Genomic DNA, 27,183 nt, shown 5'->3' on the forward strand with positions numbered 1-27,183 from the left:
CCTCCCCTGCACAGTTTTAGTAATTCTCTTCCAAGATCCAGGAAATCTTTTTCGACATCTTCAATAATGTAATTCCTGAAAAGATATTTTATTTCCAATTATTTTTTGCACTGGTCAATGCTTTCTACAAATAACATCTTTAATACAGCTTACATATCCTCATTCACATATTCAATAATCACATAAGTTCATTATGTGAACAGCAGTGAAAACGTTTAATCATTGGATATGAAGCTATCAAAGGAAGCAAAGATACAATCAAATGATTAAATCAAGAACTTCAGTGTGACCAGTATAACAATAAAAAAATAGCACTGAAAGTACATAAAGCTTATTAGCAAATGTAAAAATACATAAATACAACTCAACATCAATGATTCCATTTACAAGGGATTGCATGCTACCCAGAGTAGCAGCCCCTTGTGGCTGGAAAGTAAGTTGGTTACTTTCATTTAGTTGATGTGCATTTAATTAAATTTAATTAAGTTGTTCCCAAGCATTGCAGTTTTCTGAAACCCATCTGTAATTAATAAACAGACAAATACTGTCAAGACTTTGAGAGCTACATTCTCATGAGCTAATTCAGCAGGAAAGAAAAAATCCCTCTTTATATTCTGATGCTGAACTGGCAGCTCTAGCTTAATAAAATGGAAATGAGTGCCTGCACAGGATTTCACTTGGGAGCAGCACCCACCTCCATGACTGCCTCTCAGCAGGTTTGATTACATCTGAACCCATCTTAACAGCAGCCCTTTCGCCCAGGGCTCTACTTCCATTGGAAATGTCCAACACCCACAAGCATTGGTCTTTTAATACTCCATAACGGTAACTTTAAGTCTCCATTTAACGTTACCTTTAATGGGTTGAAAGAGTGTAAGCGTGCTTCCCTGGTACCGACACTAAAGATAGTGTCAAACTTCGTATACTTTGAGTAGTCAATCCTAATCCTATTTTCCCCATAAGTCTTATATCTGCAAACGTACAGTTGTGCTGAGCATGAGTTTTTTTTTCACAAAATATGTGACATTATAGCAGAAACTTATGTTATCTATTTGTAGGTTAAGGATTGAACAGACAAATTCACCTTTGACATTGTTTCCGACTTGGTGACTGAAGGACATTGTCTCTGCACTCAAAGAGCATCCTCTAAAAAATTTCTTACAAACGTGTAAAAAAGTCCTTAAAAATAAGGGCAACCACAATGATACCACTTCACACCCATGAGAATGTGGAGAAACTGGAACTCTTCTCCAATGCTCATGGGAATGTAAATTGGTACAGCCACTTTGGAAAAAGTCTGACATTTCCTCAAAAGAGTAAAGAGAAGAGTAGCAGTATGACCCAGCAATTCCACACTTAGGTATATACTCAAGAAGAATGAAAACATATCGCCCCACACAAACTTGTACACAATTGTTCATGGCAGCATTATTCATAACAGCCCCTCAAAATGGAAATAACCTAGATGTCCACCAACTGATGAATCGATAAAGAAAATGTTGTATACCCATACAATGGAATATTTGGGGCAGGCAATAAAAATAAATGAAGGACTAACATGAAGGAACCTTAAAAATATTCCAAGTGAATGAAGCCAGTCACAAGAGCACAGACTAATTTTTGATTCCATTTATATGAAAATATCCGGAATAGGCAAATCTACACTCAGCTGGTAAAGAATCTGCCTGCAAAGTAGGAGACACAGCTCAATCCCTGGGTCAGGAAGATTCCCTGGAGGAGAAAAATGACAACCCATTCCAGTATTCTTGCCTGAAAAATCCCACGGACAGAGGAGCCTGGCGGGCTGCAGTTACAAAGGGTGGCAAAGAGCTGGACACCCTGACTGACTGAGCACTCACGCAGACAGACATGAGCGGTTTCCAAGGACTAGGGGAGGGAAAATGTACGGAATGACTGCTACTGCAAATGGAGTCTCTTTTTGGGGTGATGAAAATGTCCTAAAATTGCAGTGATCACTGCACAACTCATAAATATACTAAAACCCATCCAATCATGCACTTGAAATGGGTTAATTACATGATATGTACACTATACTTCTACAAAACCTCTGCCAAAAAAAAAAAAAATAAGGCAACCAGTTTTTAATTGAAAACTTAATTATTTCTATTTAGTCTCATGCAGGTCTTAATAGGTTAAGTGCTAGAAAAGTTTCTAGTAGTCTGATCAACGACAGTGCTTTAAATCCAGGTTCTATACTTTGCACATCTTACAGCCAAGTAGACACATCCCCCATAGACCAATTTCTCAACTCTTGTATTATCCTTAGGCCTTGTGACTTTTCACAAAACTACATAAGTAAAACCTACGTTAATCTCATTCTAATACGACATAAGCATATTATAATGGAAAGCAACTGTGAACAATACCTTGAGATGAATCTTTTCAGCCAGAATCTGGATTAAGTAACATGGGAGAAAGAACAACCTTGCTTGGAAATGTTGGACTCATTCTTGCAGCTAGAGACAGAAATAAAAAAGTGACTAACATTCGTTTACTTTAATGAGCCTCCAACGTTAAGCAGGAAAGATGCTACATGATATACTAAGGACCTCTTCAAGGATACAAAATAGAAACTACGCCCCACCTTGGCTCCGTTTTGTTTCTTCCGTAAAAACTGAAGTCTCATATCGTAAACATAAAGAGCTTAAGAAAAGACATCGTCCTAAGATCTTCTCACTCCTGAAAACTAACCACGATGCCCCACATCCCAATCAAAACCACTGCACTGCCCCCTCTCCTGCCCCTCCTAGTACTTCTATTAACGAGTCCCCACTAGACCGTGCTCTTCCCCCCAAACCTTCTTACCTTATCTCCTTCTTAATCTCCATTGTGGCAAAGGATCTTGCAAGAAAGACCTCCTTGAATTAAAAACCGATTTATCTTGGTATTAAATTCTCATTAAATCCTGAGTCCACATTCCTACCATACCAAGAGCTCCGACATCATCTCCGCATCAGAGAACTGCAAAATAAAGTGCAAGAAAATGACATGCCTTTCATTAAATAATTTGGGTTCTAATATTTCTAGGGCGCCACGTTCATCCTTTCCTAGTCCTCCCATTACTTTCAGAGTTCGCACCTGAAGACCCATTGGCACGCCTCTGGATTCGCCTCAACTTTTGTCCTGCCTCTCTCCCTTCGCATTCTCTGGCCGAGCCTCGGAGGAAACGCGATGGCCCTGGATTTCACCAGGCCAGACGAAAAACAGCCCATTGCAGCAAAATACACTTATCACCCTCCAACGAGGAGCGAGGGGAGGCCCAGAGGTTGACTTAATATCCCCCGGCCTTTCCGATTGGCTGCTGCGACGTGACGTGCTCTGTGATTGGCCACGGCGGCGAGCGCAGCGCCCGCGGAGAGGTAGGGCGGGATCCAAAGCGCCTTAAGAGCCCGCCTTTCTCAAACAAATAAAGGTGGTAGCTGCCGAGTCAGCGGGCGGAGCTAACTTCACCGCGACTCATGCTGTCGCGGGAACACCGGAGGTGGAGCCCCACGTAGCAAGAAGATGACCCGAAGTTGCTCGGCAGTGGGCTGCAGCACCCGAGACACCGTGCTGAGCCGGGAGCGCGGCCTCTCTTTCCACCAGTGCGTGAGAACAGCCTCCGCGCTAACTCCCAGCACGGCCAGGCGGGCTGCAGGCCACGGGGGTGGGGGGTGGGGGCGGGGCCGGGTGGAGCGTGACGCCGTCGACGTGACGTGCGTAGCGAGGGGCGGGGGAGGGAATTGGGCAACTTGGAGGGTAACGCTGTTTTGTCATGCGGCTCAATGTGTGTCTGCGGAGTGCTCGTTTTCTCCTTGCCTACCCGTGCCCTGTAGCTTGCCTCCTGACCCCCAGTAGCTTTCAGTAGGAGTTACTCTAAAGGAGTCTTGCTGCCTTTCCGTCGTGTTATTGAAGAGACGAGAAAGGAAGGCAGTTGAGAAGAACTGTTGAAGGCGTGCGCGTTCGTTAGTGTGTGTCTTCCTTGGGAGCATGAGTACGGATGCGTTTGTTACGGAATAGAGCTCGCTTCCCCTCTCCCTCCGGTTAGCAAATCCAATTTACTGGTGGCGGGTTGAGGTGAAGGAAAGTCCAGCGGTAATTGCAGGGTGCCAAGCGAGGGGAATGGATAGATGGTGTTGAAAAGTTCTAAACTCCCTGATGGCTTTTAGGTTTTTTCAAAGCGGCATTTGGGGTGAGGGCTACAGGGCGCGTGACGTTATTCTGATTGGGGGTAACAGGTTGGTGTTTGGAGAAGCTGAATCATCAGCCTTTCGGTTGTGATTAGACCTCTGGTTCCAAACCTGAGGTCTAAGGGCTTGTGATCCGCAGGTGGTCACCGTTCTCTACCTGGGTGGGGTTTAGTTTTTACAGAACTACATAAAGATAGCCAAGACGTTATTATGTGTATCCCTTGAGGAGGAATCGGGACTGTTGTTTTGTCACCGAACTATTTATTGTTCAGGTTATCTAGTTTAAGTGCTACTTTTCTTTTCTGCTTTCCCTGACTCCCCTAATCAGCCATTGCTTTGATCTACTCTTTGGAACGCAGAGAAGGCCTGGGAGACTGAATTCCACACACCCCCCCCCAACACCCCCCTTTTAAAAATAAGAAACGGGAGACACAAGGCTTTTGTACCCAGTAGGGTTCCGAAAGGCCCTTGTTTTCAGATTTTAACTAGTACTATGTGTCATTACCAGTTGTTCACTATCATTAGCCCAGCTGTACAAGCCAGGTCCGATTCTGGCTGTATCTGGTCATGGCAAGCGGGTTTCATTTGGCTCAAGAGTGGGGTGTATTTTCAGACCGACCAAATTTGAACCCACATCTGTGGGACAGTCTGGTAAAAGTCGCTGAAGTTAATGCGAGGTAGAAAAGTGGGTAGAACAGATCCTCTCAGAGGGAAAGAAATGTACGGTATTTTTTAAAGGCAATAGGAGGCAGAGAGTTAGACAAAGGTAGACAAAGGACTTTTATGAAAAGATCAAAAAGAACTCAATGGGAGAAGTGGTATTTGAGTTGGACCTTGAGCCCTATCTAGAACGGAGGGTGGGATGGAAAGGGGATAGCATTTAAGTAGAAATAGAATGGAAAAGGGCTTCCCTGGTGGCTCTGAAGGTAAAGAATCCGCCTGCAATGTGGGAGACCTGGGTTTGATCGCTCAGTGGGGAAGATCCCCTGGAGGAAGAGATGGCGAACCACTCCAGTATTCTTGGGCTTTCCTGGTGACTCAGATGGTAAAGAATCTGCCTGCAATATGGGAGACCTGTGTTCAAACTCTGGGTTGGGAAGATCCCCTGGAGGAAGAGATGGTGAACCACTCCAGTATTCTTGCCTGGAGAATCCCCATGGACAGAGGAGCCTGTCGGGGTACAGTCCATGAGGTTGCAAACAGCTGGACAGCACAGAGCACAGCATGGGAAAATAAAAGAATGGAAAGTGAAGATGTAGAAGCCTGGGTAAAGTAGTTTGGAAACAAATTCTAAAAACATGTCAAGGAGTTTCAACTATGTATGGTAGGTCTTTTGTAGTGTTGCTTATTTTTAAGGAAGGCTGCTTCCTCCACCTAAGCTGCTATAATTGTATCCTTTCTTTTCTGAGATTTGTTTCCATCACTTAGTTCTTGTTCTAGTTTTATTTTAAATTGCTCTCTCTGCTGCTTACTTGCCTAAAAACACTGAGTATGCTTGAATTACTTCCACTTTTAAATACACACAAACTCTTGAAGCTTTGTGCACCTCTGCACTACCCTACCACTCTCCTTCCATTTATAACCAGGTTCCTCAAAACAGAAGCCTACACCTACTTCCCTAAGTCCTGTTGACTTATCAACCTACCGCAGCCAGATATCTGTCCACACCCACTGACTGAGGGTCATTGGTAATCTTGGCAAATCTAAATGAGCAATTATGTTAATAAGTCTTTCTCTTGACCTCTGTTTAACTTTTAACCATATTGGTCACTACTTGAAGCCCTCACCTCCTTTGGCTGTTACTGACATTCTCTCCCTAGTTCTCTCCCTTTTCTTTGATTTCTTCGTCAACACTTGCTGCCCTGTTTTTCCTGTGCGTTTTTCCTAGTTTCTTTAAATAAGGAAGAACTCACTTTTTGCTTTTGTTTCATATTTTGAGGACCAAAGCAAGGCCCGCTTAATTAAAAAAAAAATTTTTTTTTGTAATTATTACACCAGTGTGCTGTGACTCTTGATTTCTGATGCCTAATTTCTTCCCCGTTCATTTCATTTTCTAGATTAGTGAAGTGAAAATCACTCAGTCGTGTCTGACTCCTTGCAAGCCATGCCAGAATCCTGGAGTGGGTAGCCTTTCCCTTCTCCAGGGGATCTTCCCAACCCAGGGATTGAACTTTGGTCTCCCGCATATTAGGTGGATTCTTCACCAGCTGAGCCACAAGGGAAGCCCAACAATCCTGGAGTGGGTAGCCTATCCCTTCTCCAGCGGCTCTTCAACCAGGGTCTCCTGCATTCCAGGCGGATTCTTTACCAACTGAGCTATCAGGGAAGCCCTCATTTTCTAGATTACTGGAAATTATGTTTCTGAAAGTGCAAATTTTATCATGCCTGCTCCCTCAGGGAAGTGTTTTAAGACCTCGGGCTCTTTAGTGCCTAAAAGATAGAGTCTAAGCTCCTCTGTGTAGCCTTTCCTCTATACCTCTCTTCCAACCTAAATACATTCCCTCTGTGCTTCTGTTAATGGCACATGTGTGCAGAATTAGACACCATCTATGTATGAATGAGAAGGAATTGTTGGTCTTCCTGACAGCTAAAGTTTTAAGGAAGACAGGAAAGAATAGAGAGGGGAGAAGGAGTTAGGATACTGTGGTGTAAGTCCTAGTTATAAGGTAACACTGGTCTGAAGTACGGGCTCAGCAAAAAGGTAATATGGGAAAGAGAGAGTTAATCAACTTGCTGTTGCCTGAAGCTGCCATCTTCACACTATTTGATCATGGCACTCTTTCCATAACAAAAATTTTGAATACATGCCTCTGATATTATGAGAATATTGGTGCTCTGTCAAACATGTGAATGACTTAAATGGAAAGTGGGACCGGCAAGTTAAAAATTTGATATATTCTCTTTCTGTAGGTATAAAGAGATTAAGAAATTTATTTCATAACCAAGGAAATATATGTATTGGTGATTTGAAAGAGTTTTGCCTGAACTGTTGTAATGAATTCTCTTTTAAACTTTTATTTATATGTAACAAACATCTGTTTCCCATCACTGAGAATAAGCAGATGGTAACATGTTTGATTTTTTCTCTTTTTTAGAAGAGACATAAGCCATAAGTGTAGTTAAAGCCTTGCCCCTCAGTCCTTTCTCTCTCCCTCTCTGGATGTAACCCCTGTAGAAGAGGTTTTGTTAGCCACTTTTCTGGAAAATATTTGAAGTGCAGGGAGCCAGAGGTAAATCCTCACTAGCATTATAAAAAAGGCATAGTCAACAGGAGGAAGGAAATGGATTCTGTGTTACAGTGTAAGCCATTTCATTATTATGTATATGAGACGGTGATTGGTTTAGAATTTTTCTGGTAAAGAACCCGCCTGCAATGCGGAAGACCTGGGTTGGATCCCTGGGTTGGGAAGATCTTCTGGAGAAAGGAAAGGCTACCCACTCCAGTATTCTGGCCGGGAGAATTCCATGGACTGTATAGTCCATGGGGTTGCAAAGAATCGGACACGAATGAATGACCTTCAGTTTCAGAGGTGGCTTTAGACCAGGGACATCTGGATTCCAGTTTTATTTGGTAATTAATCTATTTACTTTTATTTATTTATTTGGCTGCTCTGGGTCATAGCTGTGACACCCAGGATCTCCTGGTCTTAGGTGCAGCATGTGGGATCTTTAGTTCTGTCTTTGGAACTCTTAGTTGCAGCATATGGGATCTAGTTCCCTGGCCAGGGATGGAACCCAGGCCCCCTGCATTGGGAGCACAGAGTCTTAGCCACTAGCCCACCGGGGAAGTTCCTGAATTCCAATTTTAACTATTTACTGATGGCTAAACTTGGCTGCTCTAGTCTTGGTTTCATCTTCTGTGAGAGGATAAAAACCTATCTTACAGAGCTTTGTTTTGTTTTTAAGATTAAAAATGTTTTTAAAACATACAAAACATAAGGTGATTGCTTTAAAAGTATTATCAGTTGTTAATACCAATTTATTTTTGTCCAGAACTCAATCATGCTGGTTAGACTACAGTATTTACCAGCCTTTTCCATGTCATCTTACACATCAGAAACCTACAAACCTACAAAGCTGTTTGGAACTAGCTTAATGTAACTACTTCAAGAGCTCCAGGTGTGCCAGTTGGGAAGCTTTGCATCAGAGAATCAGGCTAGTAATGTAACTTGGTAGACCAGCGAACTTTTGATGGTCCCTTACTTGTTAAGAGACTACACTCAATCTGGAAGTGTTGCCTCACAAACACGTACCATTGTTAAGAAAACCCAGAGAAAAGAGAGAGATGTGCCTTTATTTATTGGAAAATAATTCCCTGTACATTCTCTCATGATTGTGTAGCACCATTTTCCTGGAACAATAAGATTAAAAAGTCCCCAAAGTGGCATTGGTTGTTCCTAACAAAGAACAAACTTTAGATGGTACCTTTCCATTTACAGAGTGCTTTTGAACACATCTGTGTCATATACCTGCAGCCCTGGAGGAAGCTGATAGATTGAGAGATGTATCTAATACCACAAGGCTGATAAAAGGGAATTGAGGCTTAAATGCAGGTTTTCTAACTCTGTTGTTTTTCAAGGTGATTGAGAGAGTATCTCAGAATTATGTTTTACCGTTTTGACATATCATTTTCCTAACAAAATTAGCTGAGAAAATGAAACTTTTTTACCAGTTTCAGTTCCTTACAACTATATGCTTTAAAGCATGAATTAAAATATTTAAGAGTCATACCTGTCGATCTGTCTCCAAGATAAAGAAGAGGGTGCAGAAAGAGCAGTTCTGTGATTTTCATTACATTAGTCTCATGAGTTTTTCCCCCTCACTCATTTCTGAATATAGTAATTTGGCTGGGATTGACAAGTAGAAAAATGGAAGGTAGTTTTTATGTTCAAGACTAAGAAAATGTCCTTTCAAAACAAAATAGAAAAACTGAGTGTAGGAAATGTACTTTGTTTTCTTTTGTTGTTCAGTCACTACGTCGTGTCCAGCTCTTTGCGACCCCATGGACTGCAGCATGCCAGGATTCCCTATCCTTCACCATCTCCTGGAGTTTCTTCACACTCATGTCAATAGAGTTGATGATACTGTCCAACCATCTCACCCTCTGTTCCCTTTTCCACTTGCCTTCAGTCTTTCCCAGCATCAGGGCCTTTTCCAGTGAGTCAGCTCTTCGCATCAGGTGGCCAGAGTATTGGAGTTTCAGCTTCAGCATCAGTCCTTCCAATGAATATTCAGGGCTGATTTCCTTTGGGACGGACTGGTTGGATCTCCTTGCAGTCCAAGGGACTCTCAAGAGTCTTCTCCAACACCACAGTTCAAAAAGTATCAATTCTTTAGCATTCAGCCTTTGTCATGGTCCAACACTCACATCCATACATGACTACCAGAAAAACCATAGCTGTGACTACATGGACTTCTGTCAGCGAAGTGATGTCTTTTTATTTAATACACTGTCTAGGTTTGTCATAGCTTTTCTTCCAAAGAGCAAGCGTCTTTTAATTTCATGGCTGTAGTCACCATCTGCAGTGATTTTGGAGCCCAAGGAAATAAAATCTGTCACTGTTTCTATTTTTCCCCCAACCTATTTCATTTGTTGTGATAAAACTGGATGCCAGGATCTTCATTTTTTGAATGTTGAGTTTTAAGCCAGCTTTTTCACTCTCCTCTTTCACCCTCATCAAGAGGCTCTTTAGTTCCTCTTCACTTTCTCCCATTAGGCTGGTACCATCTGCATATCTAAGGTAGTTGATATTTCTCCTGGCATTCTTGATTCTAGCTTGTGGTTTATCCAGTCCACCGTTTCACATGGTGTACTCTGCATATAAGTTAAATAAGCAGAGTGACAGTATACATACTTGATGTGATCCTTTCCCAATTTTGAACCAGACTTTTGTTTCTTGTCCAGTTCTAACTGTTGCTTCTTGACCTGCATACAGGTTTCTCAGGAGGCAGGTTAGGTGATCTGATAGTCCCATCTCTTAAGAATTTTCCAGTTTGTTGTGATCCACACAGTCAAAGGCTTTAGCATAGTCCATGAAGCAGAAGTAGATGTTTTTCTGGAATTCTCTTGCTTTTTCTGTGATCCAGTGGATTTTTTCTACTTGTTTTCTACTGTTTAGTAATGAATTTCCTCAAAATTCATCAGAAGCATCTGTTTTCTCACAAAATTTCTGAGGGTCAGGAATTGTGGAGTGGATTAACTAGGTGTGACTGGGAGTGTCATAAGATTGCAATCAAAATGTTAGCCGCGACTGCAGTCACTTGAAGCCTTGATTGAGGCCAAAGGATATCCTTTCAAAAAGGCTCTCATGTGGCCTTTGACTGGAGAACTCAAGTTTCTAACCAAGTGGACTCGCCACGGGGCTGCTTATGACATGGCAGGTAACTTCCCCCAAAGAAAAACCATTCAATAGAGCAAGAAAGACAAATCCTCAGTATTTTTTTCTGATCTACTCTTACAGCCCATTATCACCTCTACCTTTTTAATATTCTTTAGAAGCAAGTCACAAACTCCAGCCCACACTCAAGGGGAGGGGAATTAGACTTCACCCCTTGAAAGGAGGCATACCAAAGAATCTGTGGATATAGTTTAAAATTGCCACAGGAAAGGAAAGAGACACATGTTAAATTTGAGCAGATTCTGTTAACTGTAGGCTGTGCAGATAGAATGTGCAGAATATTAAATGTGAGAATTGTCCACATGCAAGTTAAAACAGATGAGATCACTTAGATACTGAGCTTTTGGATTTAAAAAGTCAAAGAACTTTGAAATCAGATCAAGTGAGTTAAACTTTAGCTGGACTAAATGTTTACATAAAAGCAATTAAATAATAAATGGGTTTGTGTAATAAATAATACTGTAGTATTACTATGAGGTTTCTTGTTAATGGAACTTTAATATGATTGCTGTAGATTTCCAACTGATACCATACAGCGCTCAAAATGGATCAGGGCTGTTAATCGTATGGACCCGAGAAGCAAAAAGATTTGGATCCCAGGACCGGGTGCTATGCTATGTTCCAAACATTTTCAAGAAAGTGACTTTGAGTCATATGGCATAAGAAGAAAGCTGAAAAAAGGAGCTGTGCCTTCTGTTTCTCTATACAAGGTACTTAAATCTAGGTGTAAACAAAATTCAATTTATAGAACTGAAAATCGAGACTGCTCACATTATAGCTAGGACTTACAGAGATAAAAGCAAAACCAAAAACCTAGGCCTTAAAAAGTAAATCCAATAATACAATACTTTTATTTTTTTAAATATATATGTAACATTATGTAATATTTTTAAATACATATGTATTAATAATTCTGCTTTGGAAGGTGTATATATGCAAATCATGTCTAGAAATACATAAAGGTTACTGAAGTGATCGCAAAAATCAACTAGTAAATGTAAATAGCCTTAGAATTCAGGGTTTTGTTTAAATATGAGACAGTTTTCATAATATTGAGCTAGCCAAAAAGTTCCGTTGGTTTCTAAGTGAAAATAAAAGACACATTTTTTCATTTTCACCAAGAACTTCTTTGAACAACGTATTTACTGTTCTGTTCCGTTACCTTCTGCCATTTTTCAGGCAATTTCATAATTCTGTCTTCCCAAAACTCTCTATGTTTTTGAGCAAAGAACTGCTACAAGTGTCTTTCACAATATTCCAGGGAATTAAATTTTTTTCTGTTAAGATAATTTTGTAAAAACTGAAATAATTGGAAATCCGAAGGTGCAGTGTCTGGTGAATACAGCAGTTGAATCAGAACTTCCCAACAAAGCCGTAACAGGCTTTGCCTGGTCATTAAAGAAACACACAGTCTTGCATCAGCCTGATGGAAGATTATGTGTTTTTTATTGAGTAATTCTGGACGCTTTTCATTGAGAGCTGCTTTCAGTTGGCCTTATTGGGGTTAATCACTTGGTTTTTTAGAAGGAGCTCATGATAGAGGACCCCTTTCCAATCCCACCATACATACTATATCATCTTCTTTGGATGAAGTCTGGCCTTTGTGGTTGGTGGTGGTTCATTTCATTTGCCTCACAATCTCTTCCATTCCACATTATTGTCTAGTATCCACTTTTCATTGCCCACCCCAATTTGTCTTAAAAATGGAATGTTTTCGTTACATTGCAGTAGAGAATTGTCACATGTGGAAATGTGGTCAAGGTTTTTTCACTTAACTTACGTGGAACCCACACATCAAAGTGATGAACATTACCAGGTTGGTGCAGATGATTTCCAGTGCTTGATTTGGATGTTTTGAGTATGTTTGCCCTCTCCCATATGGTGTGATGGTGATCATTCTCAATGTCTCGATTTGATTGCTATCAACTTCAACTGGTCTACCTGACCATGGAGCATCGTTCAGTGAAATCTGCAGCATAAAACTTCGCAAACCACTTTTGATGCGTTCAATCAGTTCACAGCACCTTCTCCATTCACTGCACAAACCTTTTTTTGCATTTCAGTTGCATTTTTGCCTTTCTTGAAATATCAGTAATTAAGTATAATATGCTGAAACTGTTGCTTTTTTCCTCCCCCTTCAATATTAAAATGACTACACAAAAATTCACCAATTTTGATAGGTTTTTTTTTTTTTTTTAATGTATGCTGGTATGACAGCTGTCACAAAACAGTCTAACATAATTGTTTCAAATGAGGTTAAAGACAACTTTTTGTAAAATGGCTCTTTTTTGTTAGAGCCATCTTACAAAAAAGAATGAACTCTTTGGCCAACCCAATACTTTGAAATTATCTACCCTTTTTTTTTGGCTCTCCCCCAAAATGTTATTGATTTTGACCAGAAATGTACCTAGTCATTAGCATTGATATGGAAGGAAGTATACAGAAAATAGAAGATTCTCTGTGAGTCAGTCACCAGTATTGGTGTTATATTTTTCTGTTTCTTTTGATTGTTTTTATGTTATCCTTTTAGCCCTTAGTCATGCACTCACTCCGTACATGACTCAGTCACTGTCTGCAGTCTTCGTATAGTCACCCAACTCTTCTGTCCTGGTGCTGCCCTCACCATCCTCTTATTCACTGGAATCTCCTTTCAGTGCTGTTTTATCTCATTCCCTCTTTCAGAAGAATATACTTGGTGTCACATCCAAACTCATAAGTTCCAAGAGCTTTTTATTAATTAATTTGTGCATCTGTAACTGCTCTGAATTCTCTTTTGGAACCACAAATACTTACCCACTACATATATGCTAAATTGCCTTGCTTTTATGATTTTGTTTAAAATCAGTAATAGTTATAATTTATTGAGACCCACAATGGTCCAGGCAGTGCACTAGGCAATTTATGTAAATTAGCTTATCGTAGCCTCAAGTCAACTCTATTGTTATCCACATTTTATACATGAAAAGTTGAGGGATTATAGAGGTTAAGTTACAGCTTTAAGTGAGGGAGCCAGGAGTCTTACTTCCAAGGCCCATGCTCTGTCCTATGCCTTCCCTTCTGCACAAATAACTTCCCAGTCCCCTTCATTAACCATGTTATTACTCTTTCAAAGAACAACTCAAAACCTTCCCAAATTATCACCACCTTTCACTAGTTACTTGAATCACTTCAGAAACTCAGCATTATGTTACTATTTCTGTATAGATCCCACCCCCAAAAAACTTGTGTACCTTGTCCTGGAGACTATACATTTTTAAAAATCAGAGATTATTACCTTTTCTTTCATAACTAACTCTCCACGGCAGCCAGGTGAGTGCTTTGTATTCAGTGATATTTTAATAGATAATCATTGTGTGATAATTTCTAAAATAAACCTCATTTTCCATTTGTGTCCTAGGTTCTCCAAGGTGTACACCTTAAAGGTAAAGCAAGACAGAAAGTCCTGAAAGAGCCACTTCCTGATAATTCTCAAGAGGTTGCTACTGAAGACCATAACTACAGTTTAAAGAGACCTCTGACAATAGGAGCAGAGAAGCTAGCTGAGGTGCAGCAGATGCTACAAGTGTCCAAAAAAAGACTTGCTTCTGCAAAAAACTACAGGATGATCAAGAAGAGAAAAGGCTTACGACTAATTGATGCGCTTATAGAAGAGAAGCTACTTACAGAGGAAACAGAATGTCTGCTACGAGCACAATTTTCTGGTATGTTCCCCAGTGACCAGTAATACTTACTGCACAGCTCCTAATTTTTATGAAATGTCATTACATTTTTATGTTGTATTGCCCATGAAAATATGCCTTTAGCCGGAGGTTCTCTAGCATAAGTAAGAAAAATGAAAAATAATCACCAAAATCTTGTTACAGTTGTCCATTTTTAAAAGTTCTATGTTTATTAGAGGAGAAGCAAAGAAATGTATAAATGATAAAAATAACACATAATCCTACAACCCAGAAATGAGATCATATAGTTTATGCCATATATTGTAATTTTCACTTTTTATAGTCACACTCTTGTCACTGCAGATTCTTTGTAAGCAGTTTTAACTGCTGCATAATTTATCAGTAAAGCCTTTTTTGCAATGAGTTGAACTACATAATTTGCAAAATCTCTTTGAGTCTGAAAATTGTGTAAGTCTCCAAAGTTAATTCTGAAATACTCTATAGAGTATATATATATTCATTGAAAGACTACCTAGTCTTTGTGAACCAGGATATTTGAAGAGGGGTAACATAAGAATTGCCAACATACTCTTTGATGAAAGGGGTAGGGATTTTTGGATTTGCATTCTGGTAAAAAAAAAAAAAAAAAAAGAAGAAGCAGCATGTCAAAAGGAGTAGATACCTCCAGTGGAGGAGCATATTTTATGTTTTTCCAGGAGGGGAATATAGGTTATAAATAGGGGTCCTCACCAGGAACAGAGAATTTTTTTTTCTCAATGGTAGGAAAGATTTATCTGTTCATTCTGATTAATGCCATATACCATATCCCTTAAAATGTTTCTTGTGTCTAATTTTTACTCTCAGATAAATGGTAACCAAGGAACAAACTAAAACAAATGAATGTCCTCATAATCCAGAGACTTAATTTTACTCATTTATTTCATTTTCTACCCTGTTCCTCCAAAAATATCCACATAGGCTGCTAATGAATAGTAAAACATAAATAACTTAAGTTGGAACATTTTTCATCCCTCTTTTTAGTGAAATGATCCACAATGAACAAGATAAATTTGATAGTCTCTAAGACTGGATAGTAACCTCTGAACCTACTCAGTTAAAAGGTGGTTACATTTGAATTTTGGTGCCTAGCACATTTTTATATCCAAATACTATGATCTATGTCTGAAAATGTTACTGTACACATTTTTCATCACAAGGAATAAATTTACTCTTAACAGATTTTAAGTGGGAGCTGTATAACTGGAGAGAAACAGCTGAGTACTCCGCAGAAATGAAGCAGTTTGCATGTACACTCTACTTATGCAGTAGCAAGGTCTATGATCATGTAAGAAAGATTCTCAAGCTGCCTCATTCTTCCATCCTCAGAACGTGAGTTACCTTTTCGATGTAAAATAAAACATACTGTTCTTTCTTGCAGTTTATCCACTAACACTGTTTGTATTCACACTCTTCCTTTCATCCACTTTCTCTTTTTAAAAACTTGCAGGTGGTATTTGCATAGCATCACAATCTTGATATTTGATCAGCAAAATGAGGACATGTAAGCTGACAATTTGTTTTTTTTTTTTTGCATCTTTCAGATGGTAGAGACTCTGGGTGGTAAAATCTGAATCTTGAAATAGTGGAATTTCTCATATACTTCAGTAGTTTTAATATGTGATTAGTTTAGAAGATTTTCTAGACTGATACCGTTGGTTTGAGGCACGGATCACTGATGCCAGTGCAGTTGTCCAGAGAACAGATTATGAAAAAGAATTTTTTAGGATCCGTGGTCAAAATACATAGATATATTTATTTTCTCTTCTTGTTGTTGTTCAGTCGCTAAATCATGTCTGACTTTGCGACCCCATGGACTGCAGCACACCAGGCTTCCCTGTCCTCCACTATTATTTTCTCTTAGTGGGAAGCAAAAAACCACAGTGACTGTGATGCCTTATAAATTTAATACTCACTATTCACTGTTATTTAAAATCACTGGTTTTACAGATCCCTTTATTTTTATTTATTTGATTCAAATGGCAGCAGTGTATTGCCTCACACTTCTGGAAGCTAGAGGTCCAAAATCAAGGTGCTGGCAGGGTTAGTTCCTTCTGAGGGTTGTGAGATGAGGGTCTGTTCCAGGCCTCTTTCCTTGGCTGATAGATGGTGGTCGTCTCCCTGTGTTTCTCCACATTGTCTTCCATTATCCAAGTGTGTTTCTGTGTCCACATTTCCTCTTCTTATGAGGACATAGTCATGTTGAATTAGGGTGTGCCTTAATGACCTCATTTTAACTTGATGAGTGAAGATCCCCATCTCCAAATAAGAGCACACTCTGAGGAACTGGGGATCGGCTTGACGATACATCTTTTTCAAGGCACACAGTTCAATTCACACCAGTCACATTCCTGCTGCCTGGGTCTTCCATTACCTGGAGACTGTAGACTAACTCCTTCCTGTGGCTCCTGGAGCCTCTGCGATGAAACGTGGCTCTGCTGGGCTCTGTGGCTCATCTCCTGCTTCCTTCCCTGCCCTCTTAGAGTCCGTGTTCCTTCTATAAGGCGTTTCTTGCTGATTCTGACCTTGGAGACTTACTCCTCCATCTGCCTGATATGCCCATTCTCCCTGTTAGTCCTGGATGTTAGCCCTCACCCTTCAGACTCAGATCAGATGACACATCCTTTCTGAAGCCCAGCCTGCTCTTCCTCCAATTCTGGCCGAGGTGCCCTCTTGCACACACAATGTGGAACTGAATCTTAGTACTCAAGACACTGTCTACCTCATGAGACTGAGCTGCTCAAGTCCGAGGCCTGCATCTGGTTCTCTGTTAGAGCTCCTGCCCTGACAGGGTGCCTGGAAGACAGTGGTCGCTCGATAAATATTTATGGAATGAAAGAATGCCTGGATGTGCATTTAGGATTGTGAACAGATGTAAGGAAAAAGATCTGGAAGAATGTCTTTAAAATATTAAGTGATTTTTAAGAAATTATTTATATTGAGGTGTAGTTGATTTCGGAAGATCCCTTGGAGGAGGGCATGGCAACCCACTCCAGTATTCTTGCCTGGAGAAGCCAATGGACAGAGAAGCCTGGCGGGCTGCAGTCCATGGGGTCGCACAGAGTCGGACACAACTGAAGCAGCTTAGCACACATAGTTGATTTACAGTGAACAGTGTTGTCCTGCTTCAGGCGTAGAGCAAAGTGATTTAGTTACTTGTATATATATATTCTTTTTCAGAGTCTTTTCCATTATCGGTCATGGCAAGGTTTTGAACTGGTTCCCTGCGCTGTACAGTAGGCCCTTGTGTATCTGTTTGATATAGAGTGGTGTGTGTATGTTAATCCCAGATTCCTAATTTATCCCTTCTGCTTTTTTGCCTTTGGGATCCATACTTTTGTCTTCTATGTCTGTGAGTCTGTTAGTGTTATAAAGTTCGCCTATTAACAGTGATTTTTTTTTCTTTTACTTTCCATTTTGTACTTTTCTGTATTGTTTCATTTATTAAAAAAAAAAAATGAAAGTGTCATTTTATACAATCAGAAAAAAAAATTTTTTTTCACTTTGAGTCAGGGGAAAAGTTGGTGTGAGAGAGAAATCAGTTGCTTCCCTACAACTCTAAAAACCTGGTTTGGGTATTTCTACTCTAAGTTATAAAAACTTAAAATGAAGAAGTTCACTTGTCTTTCTACCTGATAAGCTTCAGTCTAGTAGTTGTGGACATTAAGGTATCATGCAGATTTCCATTTAAAAGGCAAGCTCACCAGAACATAAACTTTTTTAACCTGTTTAAGCTAGAACTCTTACTTAGAAGTATTAAAGAGTTTCATTATATACTTACTGTATGTGTAACACAGTTAGCATCTTTAGAGTTCATTTGAGAATCGTAATGCAAAAGAATAAATTTAATTTGATTAAACTTTGGTGACACACTTGAAAAGGGTTTTTCACCATACCAATGAATTGTAGCACTCTGGTCAAGAGCCACTGTATGTTTTCTCATTGTCTTACTTTGCCCTATTTTAAAATATAAACAACTGATTAATATTTCTGCCTCCTAAATAGTTACAGTATGTCTTTTGCATCTTATAATTGTTTTTCAAATCTGTTAGTGCATCTTAAAATCAATTTAGTGAGTCATAATTCACATTAAATTTTATATATGCATTTATATGCACACATACATATAGTAAGGATATGGCATATAATGAGGGTAAATTCTGTTTATGAAAATTCTGGGTTGCAGCAATCTACCTGCAATGTAGGAGACCTGGGTTTGATCCCTCGGTCAGGAAGATCCCTTGGAGAAGGGAATGGCTACCCATTCCAGTATTCTTGCCTGGAGAAGTCCATGGACAGAGGAGTCTGGCTGGCTACAGTCCATGGGGTCACAAAGAGTCACACATGACTGAGCAACTAACGTTTTCAGATTGCAGCAAAATATTTGAAAAGCTCTGTTCTGAAATATATGGAAACATACTTTAAAATTTCAACTAAATAGAGATCAGCTAGTCTAGGAAGTAATCTTGGCAACCTAGAATATAGCCCCCAAATAAAAAATTCCACCTAAAAAAAGATGCATGAGACAAGTGCTCCGGCCTGGTGCACTGGGAAGACCCAGAGGAATCGGGTGGAGAGGGAGATGGGAGGGGGGATCGGGATGGGGAATAAGTGTAAATCTATGGCTGATTTATATCAATGTATGACAAAACCCACTGAAATGTTGTGAAGTAATTAGCCTCCAACTAATAAAAAAAATAAAAATAAAAAAAAAATAAAAAAAAAAACTTTGCAACAACAAAAAAAAAAAAAAGTCATTTGAGAGTTATAAAAGTAAACTTCAGCAAAAACAGACACTTCAGTCTACCTCAGAATCCATTTAGTCTTATTTTAGACAATTATTAAACTTGACTACTTCCTTTCCTGATCTGTAGCAATTTAGAGTAAATTAGAACTGATAGAATCCTGTTAGTGACATTCACTAACAGTAATAGGAGAGAATTAGCAGCAGCCTGGGAAGGTCAAGGAAACTGTAAAAGAACGCCTAGACTTCCCCGGTGGTTCAGTGGTTAAGAATCTGCCTGCCAGTGCAGGGGACAAGGATCCGATCCCTGGTCCAGGAAGATCCCACATGCTGCAGGGTGACTAAGCCCGGGTCCTACAACCACTGAGCACATATGCACCCAGAGCCGGTGCTCTGCAACAAGAGAAGCCACCGCAGCGAGAAGCCCGTGCACCCCATCAAGGAGTAGCCCCCACTCTGCAACTGGAGAAAGTCCTCGGACAGCAACGAAGACCCAGTGCAGCCTAAGATAAATTTAAAAAAACCAAACTCCTAAGATAAACATCATAGTATAGGTACTTTTGTTGGGAGCTAGCAGGCACTTAATTGTCCCAAAGGGCATAATTCTTTGCCTGTAAAGAGCAGTCAGGAAAGCACTGAACGAGGGTCTCAGGAAAGCTGAGTTTCCTGTTTGTGCATGACCAGCAGCACAGCATGGGCCGGACATCTCACCCTCTCCCTCTGGGTTCAGTCCCTGGGTTGGGTGGATCCCCTGGAGGAGGGCATGGCAACCCATTTCAGTATTCTTGCTTGCCTGGAGAATCCCCATGAGAGAGGCGCCTGGCGGGGCACAGTTCATGGGGTTGCAGAGAGTCGGACACGACCGAGCAGCTAGGCACAGCACAGCAGCAGCCTCGCAATCTCCTCACTGGTAAAGTGAGGTCGAGGCATGCGATTTCTCAAAGTTTCTTCCCCTCTACAGTTTTCTCATTGCAGTGAATATACAGGTAAGGCTGGTTTATGATCTAAATGATAAACACCTCAATTAGAACAAACCAGGTAATTGATTTGTACACTTCTTTTAAGTGAATAAGAAGTTTACAATTATTTTGTGGTATGTTTGCGTCTTAAAAAATGCTATTCTATTTAAGTTTCTCTACTGGGGCTTCCCAAGTGGCACAGCGGTAAAGAATCCACCTGCCAATGCAGGAGATGCAACATATGCTGGTTCGATCCCTGGGTTGGGAAAGTCCCCTGGAGGAGGAAATGGCAACCCACTCCATTATTCTTGCCTGGAAAATTTCATAGACAGAGGTCTCTGTCCATTGGGTTGCAAAGAGTTGGACACGACTGAGCACCTGAGTGTACACACTCATTTCTCTATTATCTTACTGTTTTATGGTAACAATAGGAACATATGCTTGAAAGTGTGGGTACAATTTGGCTACTTGAATTTATTTCAATAGGGAGTTGAGGCTACTTTAGAACCATTTAAGGCATTTCCCCTTTTTTAATGCCTTCATTAGTGGTTTTTTTAAAAATATTTATTTGGCTGCACCAGGTCTTAGCTGCAGCACGTGGGATCAGTTCCCTGATCAGGGATCGAACCCAGGCCCCCTACACTAGCAGCCGGGAGTCTTAGCCACTGGACCACCAGGACAGTCCCTCTTCTTCTGTGTTTTATATTTTTCATCTTTTACATTTTCTAGATGGCTGTCCAAATGCAAACCTGGTCCAGGTTTCAACAGCAACGTTTTTTCTTTTCTTCAGCAAAAAGTAGAGAATGGAGACCAGCGATACCAGTCTTGTTCATTGATGATAAAAGGTCTGTCTCTCACACAGCAGCTTCAGTGGGACCCCAGCAGTCACCATCTGCAGGGGTTTATGGACTTCGGTCTTGGCACCCTTGATGCTGATGAAATGCCACTCGCCTCAGAAACTGTCTTGCTCATGGCAGTGGGTATTTCTGGTCACTGGAGCACACCTCTCGGTTATTTTTTTGTAAACAGGGCCTCTGGATATTTGCAAGCTCAGCTGCTTCGTCTGACGATTGGCAAGCTAAGTGACATAGGGATCACAGTGCTGGCTGTCACGTCTGACGCCTCAGCTCACAGTGTTCAGATGGCGAGGGCACTGGGGATACATCTCGACGGAGACAATGTGAAGTGTACATTTCAGCATCCTTCATCATCCAGCCAACAGATTGCCTACTTCTTTGATTCTTGCCACTTGCTTAAATTAATAAGAAATGCATTTCAGAATTTCCAAAGCATTCAGTTTATCAACGGCACAGCACATTGGCAGCACCTCGTGGAGTTAGCAGCACTAGAGGAACAGGAATTATCGCATATGGAGAGAATCCCACGAAAACTTGCAAATCTGAAGAACCACATACTGAAAACGAATTGTGCCAGCCAGGTCTTCAGTGAGAGTGTGGTCAGGGCATTAGAATGTTTGCTGTCATTAGGCCTGCCTCCTTTTCAGAACTGTGTTGGTACCATCCACTTCTTACGGTTAATTAACAATCTGTTTGACATTCTTAATAGTAGGAACTTTTATGGAAAGGAATTTAAAGGACCTCTATTACCTGAAACTTTTAATAAAATCAACCATGTGTTAACTGAAGCCAAGACTATTTTTGTTACATTATCTGACACTAGCAATAATCAAATCCTTAAAGGTAAGCGAAAACTGGGATTCCTGGGATTTTTGCTTAATGCTGAGAGCTTAAAATGGCTCTACCAAAATTATGTTTTCCCCAAAGTCATGCCTTTCCCCTATCTCCTGATGTACAAATTCAGTCAGGATCATCTGGAATTATTTCTAAAGATGCTCAGACAGGTATCAGTAACCACTTCTAACCCCACCTGCATGGCATTCCAGAAAGCTTACCATAATTTGGATACCAGACACAGATTACAAGATGAGGTCTTTCTAAGTGAAGTAAGCAGCCTTGACATTTCAATTGCTCGAAGGACTGACCTGGCCCTCGGGACAGTTCAGCGTGAGTATGGTGTCAGCATTATAGAGAGTCTTTTTTACAAAGAGGATATTTGCCCAGACTGGTCTGACTGTTTGCTAAGTGAGGCATTACTAGATCTGTCAGTTCGTAGGCGAAATCTCACCTCTTACGCTGGTTATATTGCCAATAAGTTATCAGCTCTGTTAACATGCGAGGACTGCCTCAGTGCGCTGTATGCATCGGATCTCAAAGCCTCTAAAATTGGATCCCTGTTGTGTGTTAAAAAGGAGAATGGTGTGCATTTCCCTTCTGAAAGTTTGTGCCGAGTCATAAATACTTGTGAGCGAGTTGTAAGAACCCATTCAAAGCCGACAGTTCATGAACCACTGCTTCCCAAACAGAGGGAATTTTACCTTCAACAGAAAATATTATATGAGCTTTCTGGGCATATTTATCTTTTTGTAGAGTTAGATGAGCATCTCTTTGATGGAGAAGTATGTGCCATCAATCACTTTGTAAAGTTACTAAAGGATATCATAATCTGTTTCTTAAAGATCAGAGCTAAAGATATAACTCAGTACTCCTTAAAACACCACTCAGAAAGAATTGAGCTGAAATCTTTGTCAAGGAAACACTGGTCATCTTCACAGAATTACAGATGTTCAAGTTTTGCGAATACCAATAAATGCAGGCATTTGCTAAGGAACAATAGATACCCATTCAAATGAAGGACCTAAAATATATTAACATTTTTATTAAAAATAATTGGTCAACATTTATTTTAAAATTCAACTGACAATATTTTACAAATTCTGCACAGTGGACAAGTTTGTGTTTATGTCTTAGGAATTTCTATTATGTACGTTATCAAATCTACATGGAATTTGGTAGGGCTTACAAGCATTTCAGAGTTACCTAAAATGTAGAAAGCGGGAAGTCAGTAAGAACAGACTAGCCAACAGGTGCTGTGTTTGAATTTACCACTATCCAACTGAGTAATTCAACTGGATGTACTTTAAAAACAAGTGAGAATGGCAGAAACGAGCACAATATTGTAAAACAATTATCCTCCAATAAAATTTTTAAAAAGTGAGAATGATGACAAAGGAGTCTCTAAAACATTGACTCCTTTTATAAAGACTACATTCCCAGAAGAGATTTGGTCTACAACTCTTAAGAATAACACTTAAAAAAATAAAAAGAAGACTGTTAACAGAATACCTATCAAACTGTGAATATAGTCTACTTACACATGAAAATTAGGCCAAGTTAAATACCAAACACTACAAAAACCCTTTTGCTGGGGTACCTTTAAATAGAAATCATTAAACTCTATTAGGCAGAAGGTAAACACATGAGCCATGAAATGGACACTTCTTGTGCTACAACCAAGCTTGAAAATGTCTGGGGAGTATGCAGGTGATGTGATTTTCACAGCCCATTTGTCTGGACCTCACACTACTTTGAATAGTAAGAGTGGATACCTGACTCCTATTGGAGGAGCACAGTGCTCATCAGAGAATGAAAAGAAGCCTTTGTTTCAACTTCTTCTGAAGAGGATAATAATGAAACATTTTCAGTTTGGCACAATGGTGTTTCATATCATATGATAAATAAATTGGGGGAAAAATGGTCAGTTGGGAGAGTATGAAAAAGTTTGTCTTAACCACATAATGAGATTTTTCAGAAATTTGGGAGAAGCTTAAATAATCTGAAGATGGAAACCTACTAATAAGAACAATTTTCTCCGTTCTCTCAGATCCAGATCTGAAAAGATAAAATAGAAAAACATATATGTACTTTCAGAAATGGAGGTATTTTAATGGGAAAAAATGAACACATTATTCACCTGTGTATGTAAAATATCTCTTATTGTCATTAAGTTAATGTTCATAGACTACAGTTAATATGAAGACAAAGTTGTAAAAGATTAAGGACAGGTAAAACCAGTTTTATTAAAATTGAAATTCCCCATAAATAGTATATTTTGATATATTTATGCTGGGTCTACCTCAAACAAAGGCTTCAGTTTTGAACTGTAACCAGAATTGTCCTGTATTGCATTTTATAAGGAGATATTACTAAGGAGTCTGAATACTGTTGGTTTTGTTTTGTTTGCAGTAGAATGAGTTTAGGTGCACCAGGATAAATCTTATTCAAAGGAAGCCTGTTTATGTCACCACCTTTAACTTATTGCTTATATAAATTCAAGTTTTGTACTTATTTTTACTTAAAACTAGGTTCATATCTGCAGTGTCTTAGGTTCTCTGCTGTTACATCTGACCCATGTCCTGTGCAATTTATTAAAATAGTGTTTTGCATTTATTTAAGTGCTGAGTATAAACTGGACAAACCCTGACGACAAGAATCTTTCCATTACTGCCATTAGCACAGTTAATTGTTCTTGCCTTAGTGCAGTGCTCCAAGTCTCATGTCAGACTTACTTGATATGATACACTTCACAGTGAACTTTCTGTTCACACTTGATTAGGGTAATTAATAGCTTACAGTTTCTACTCAGCACCCTTGTTCTTTCTCTTTTTCAGAGAAAACAAATATTCAGAAATGTATCCTTCCTACTTTCAACAAATAGTGCTGGAATAACTGGATATACACATGCAAAATGTTAACTCTAAAGGGAACAAAGACACAAATGTAAGAGGTAAAACAACTTAGAATAAAATAGTGGAGACTTGGATTCAGCAATAGCTTCTTAGATAGGACACCAAGAGTACAAGCAAAAATTTCATCAAAACTGAAAACTTTGTGCTTTAAAGCACACCCATCAAGAAAGTCCAAGACAAGCCATAGAAACATTTTCCAAATCATGTGTCTGGTAAAGGACTTGTATCTGAGTATACAAAGAACTCAATAATAAAGGATAATATAACCCAATTTTTTAAAGGGGTAAAGAACACAAAGTTATTCTTCAAAGGAGATATACATGAATATGTGCTCAACATCATTAGCCTTTTGGGAAATGCTAATCAAAACCACAAAGAGATATCACTTCACAGCCACTAGGATGGCTGTAATAAAAAAGACAGATAACAGGCGTTGGCAAGAATGTGGAGAAACTAGAACCCTCATACACTGTTGGTAGGAATGCACATGCTTTGGAAAACAGCCTAGCAGTTCTTCAGAAAGTTAAACATAGAATTGCCAAATGACCCAGCATTTCTACCAACGGGCATATACCCAAGAGAAATGTACAAATTTCATAACATTAAAATAGCTAAAAAGTAAAAAAGTCCAAATGTCCAACTGATGGATACATAAAAAATGTGTTGTATTCATATGGTGGGTCAACTGGTATATGTTTCACATTGTAACAAACTATCTTTTGCTGTGATGTACCATGCAGTACATTAACCAGAAATATATGAGAAGTTCTAGTTCCTCTACTTCCTCCCCAACACTTGGTATCGGTCAGGGTTCTGTTTTGAATTAGCCATTCTAGTGGGTGTGCCATGATATTTCATTGTGGCTTTCATTTCTTTTTCTAATGACTAATGATGCTGAACATGTTTTCATAGGCTTATTTGCCAGTCACTGTCATCTTAGGTGAAATGTCTGTTCAAGTCTTTTGCCTCTATTTTAAACAAGGTTGATTGTTTTCTTACTGAAAAGTTAAGAAATAAAAACAGTAAGTTAGTTAAATATTCTGGATAAAAGTACATTATTAGATGTATCTTGCAAATATCTTCTCCCAGTCTATGGCTTTTAAAATTTTATTGAGGTAAAGCTGATGTACAGTGTTAAGTTGCAAGTGTACAACATAGTGAGTGGTTCACAATTTTTAAAGTTTATGATGTGGCTTTTACTTTTTTAGTATGTTTTGAAGAACATTAATTTTAGTAAGTCTAATTTATTGATTTTTCTAGGGATTATACTTTTTAGTTTCTTATCTAAGAAATCTTTGTCTAAACCAGTCACAGACTTTTCTTCCCATTTTTCTTGTAGATATTTTCCAGCTTTAGGTTTTGCATTTAGGTTATGATCCATTTTCAGTTGACTTTCGTGTGTGGTAGAAGTTCATATTTTTACATACTGATGGTATCCCAGCACCATTTGTTAAAAGGACTATTCTTTTCCAGTAAACTACCTTTGATCCCTTGTCAAAAATTGACCACATAAATACGAATCTATTTCTGGGCTCTGTATTCTGTTGCCTTGATCCATGGGTCTTTCATCAATACCACATTACCTTGATTAGCCTTATATAATTCTTGAAGTCAGGCAGCAGTCTTCCAACTTTGTTCTTTTTATAAAAAATGTTTTGGCTATTCTAGTTGTACCTTTCCATGTAAATTTTATAATCAGCTTGTTTTTACAAAAATTCCTTATGGGATTCTGACTGGAGTTATGTTGAATCTATAGGCTGAGGAGAAATGATATCTTAATATTGACTTCCAAACCATGAAAATTATATATATATAAAAGATCTTCAATTTTTGTAATCAGTGTTTTTGTTTCACATACAGATCTTGTACATATTTTTGCTACGTTGCGTTTCATGTTTTGTGGTGCTGCTATAAATGGTAATTTCAGAATTTCAGTTTCTAAATGTTCATTGCTACTATGTAGAAATATACTTTTGCATACTAATATTGCTAAATGCACTTGTTAGTCCTAGTACCTTTTTATTAAGATCCTTTGACACTCCTTATATAGGCAATCACATCCACACCATCCACAAATAGACACTGTCATATTTATTCATTCCCCATCTATGGCCGTTTTGTAAAAAAAAAAAAAAAAAAAAAGAAAAGAAAATCTTATTGTACAGTGACCTCAAACAACACTGAACAGGAAGTGTTTTGTTCCCAATCTTAGGGAGAAACACAGTCCTCACCATTCTTGTGATGTTAGCTGTAGGCTTTTTGGTGGAGGATCCTTTCTATTCCTAAATTGCTGAAGATTTTTTTTAAACCATAAATGGGTGTTGGAATTTTCTCAGATGATTTTTCTGCATGTTTCTGGGGGGAAATTTTTGAGATCGAATTTACATACCATAGTATTCACCCTTTTAAATGTAATGTAGTAGTAGTTGGTATAGTCAAAAGGCTGTTTTCTGCAGTTTTTGAGATGATTGTTTTTTTGTATGCTGACACTATTTTCCTTTGTATGCTGAACTACATTGATTTCTTTGAATGTTGGGTCAGTCTTTTATTTCTGGGGTAAACCCAACCTG

At 39.2% G+C, this 27,183-nt stretch overlaps 1 protein-coding gene and 1 long non-coding RNA gene across 4 annotated transcripts; one reads left to right on the forward strand and one right to left on the reverse strand.

Annotated features, from left to right (window-relative positions):
• Positions 1-3,439, reverse strand: LOC122428256. Its single transcript, XR_006265678.1, has 4 exons — positions 3,100-3,439; positions 2,827-2,982; positions 2,388-2,477; positions 1-75 (listed from the first exon to the last, which is right to left on the reverse strand). It is a non-coding gene; the product is annotated as an uncharacterized LOC122428256 (long non-coding RNA).
• THAP9 (THAP domain containing 9) lies at positions 3,383-26,783 on the forward strand. Of its 3 annotated transcripts, none has more exons than XM_043448156.1 (5): positions 3,383-3,605; positions 11,103-11,298; positions 13,986-14,289; positions 15,486-15,636; positions 20,737-26,783. In XM_043448156.1, the coding sequence occupies exons 1-5, from the start codon at positions 3,526-3,528 to the stop codon at positions 22,715-22,717; spliced, it is 2,712 nt and encodes a 903-aa protein (XP_043304091.1). In that variant the 5' UTR covers positions 3,383-3,525; the 3' UTR covers positions 22,718-26,783. The 3 variants fall into 3 exon arrangements, with proteins under 3 accessions (XP_043304091.1, XP_043304093.1, XP_043304092.1); XM_043448158.1 differs by having other exon boundaries at positions 3,427-3,605; positions 21,037-26,783; XM_043448157.1 differs by lacking the exon at positions 3,383-3,605 and adding an exon at positions 10,200-10,571.
• The last annotated feature ends 400 nt before the right edge of the window (positions 26,784-27,183 follow it).

This window comes from Cervus canadensis, chromosome 26 (genome assembly GCF_019320065.1).
Source record: "Cervus canadensis isolate Bull #8, Minnesota chromosome 26, ASM1932006v1, whole genome shotgun sequence".
Classification (NCBI taxonomy): Eukaryota; Metazoa; Chordata; class Mammalia; order Artiodactyla; family Cervidae; genus Cervus; species Cervus canadensis.